Source organism: Symphalangus syndactylus, chromosome 6 (genome assembly GCF_028878055.3).
Source record: "Symphalangus syndactylus isolate Jambi chromosome 6, NHGRI_mSymSyn1-v2.1_pri, whole genome shotgun sequence".
Taxonomy (NCBI): domain Eukaryota; kingdom Metazoa; phylum Chordata; class Mammalia; order Primates; family Hylobatidae; genus Symphalangus; species Symphalangus syndactylus.
In genome coordinates, this window is record NC_072428.2 from 132,593,923 (window position 1) to 132,595,586 (window position 1,664).

General features: G+C 49.0%; 1 gene segment (V, D, J or C); it reads left to right on the plus strand.

The window, feature by feature from the left end:
* The first annotated feature begins 239 nt into the window (after window positions 1-239).
* Window positions 240-823, plus strand: LOC129485463 (T cell receptor beta variable 13-like). The segment is given in 2 exon segments: window positions 240-318; window positions 429-823. Coding segments are annotated over 2 exon segments (474 nt in total).
* The last annotated feature ends 841 nt before the right edge of the window (window positions 824-1,664 follow it).

Below are 1,664 nucleotides of genomic sequence, written 5' to 3' on the forward strand. Positions count from 1 at the left end.
GCCCGGAAGCCTGCCCCCTCTCTCTCAGCACAGCTAGCTTCCCCTGCCCTGCAGGAAGCTGGACAGGATGGGGGAAAGCCTGAGTTAGCTGAGCTAGTCCTGGAGTACAGGGTGCCTATGGGAGCCTACAGGACGATGACATCAGAACAGTGACATCACAGTAAAAACCTCCAAAAACGGTGAGGAGGAGCAGAAGCCCTGCTTTCTCACCCTAGGAGACCAGCACCCTGAGCAGGGAGATGCTTAGTCCTGACCTGCCTGACTCTTCCTGGAACACCAGGCTCCTCTGCTGTGTCATGCTTTGTCTCCTGGGAGCAGGTGAGTCCTGAGTACAGGTGGGACATCCCTGCATCCACAGCGCTCAATTGTTGCTGAAGTGTCAAACTCTCCTGAGCTGAGTCTTCAGCTTCTGTCTCCTTCCTCCACAGGTTCAGTGGCTGCTGGAGTCATCCAGTCCCCAAGACACCTGGTCAAAGAAAAGAGGGAAACAGCCACTTTGAAATGCTATCCTATCCCTGGACACGACACTGTCTACTGGTACCAGCAGGGTCCAGGTCATGGCCCCCAGTTCCTCATTTCGTTTTATGAAAAGATGCAGAATGATAAAGGAAGCATCCCTGATCGATTCTCAGCTCAACAGTTCAGTGACTATCATTCTGAACTGAATATGAGCTCCTTGGAGCTGGGGGACTCAGCCCTGTACCTCTGTGCCAGCAGCTTAGGCACAGCCCTGGAGAATTATTGGCTTTCTGTACCCAAACCCTCCTATCTCAGTTGGGGATGTAACAGGGAGAAGGAGGTGGGGGCTGCCACACAGCTTTAGTCAAGCCCCAGAGATGCTTCTATTCTTTTCTAACATTTTCCCCTGCCCTGCTGAGCTCAGTGAGAGCTCCTGCACATGTGGGCTCCAGACCTACTGGAAGTTCTCACATCTTAGCCAGTACTTTTTAGTTCCTAGCAAGTGGCGGGAGCTCCTACTCTGTGCCAACATATGGGTATATGTTTTAGTGTGTTTCCTGTTGCCATACAGAATACCTGAGACTGGGTATTTTATAAAGAAATGAAATTTGTTTCTTACAGCTCTGGAGGCTGGGAAGTCCAAGCTCAAGGACCTACATCTAGTGAGGACCTTCTTGCTGGTGAGGACTCTGCAGAGTCCCCAGGTGGCACAGGGCATTACCTATGAGGGGGTTCACGAAAGACGGTCAAACTGGCTTTTATAACAGACCCAATCTCATAACTAATTCCTTCTATAAATCATTAATCCATGAATGGATTAACCTTTACGAGGGCAGAGTCCTTAAGACCCAGTCACCTCCCAAAGGTCCTACCTCTCAATGCTGCTGCATTGGGAACCAAGTTTTCAATATATAAATTATTTAGGAACAGAGTCAAATCATAGCAGTACACATTGAGGGTTTTTTTGTTCTTTTTTGAGACAGAGTCTCACTCTGTCACCCAGGCTGGAGTGCAGTGGTGTTGTGATCATGGCTCATTGCAACCTTAAGTGCCTGGGTTCAAGCAATCTTCCTGCCTCAGCTGCCTGAGTAGCTATGACTACAGGGACACATCACTACAAGGTGTGTCCCCAGTTCCTCAGTTCCTACAAGGTGATGTGTCCCCTTGCCTGGCTAATATTTTTTAATTTTTATTTTTGTAGAGAT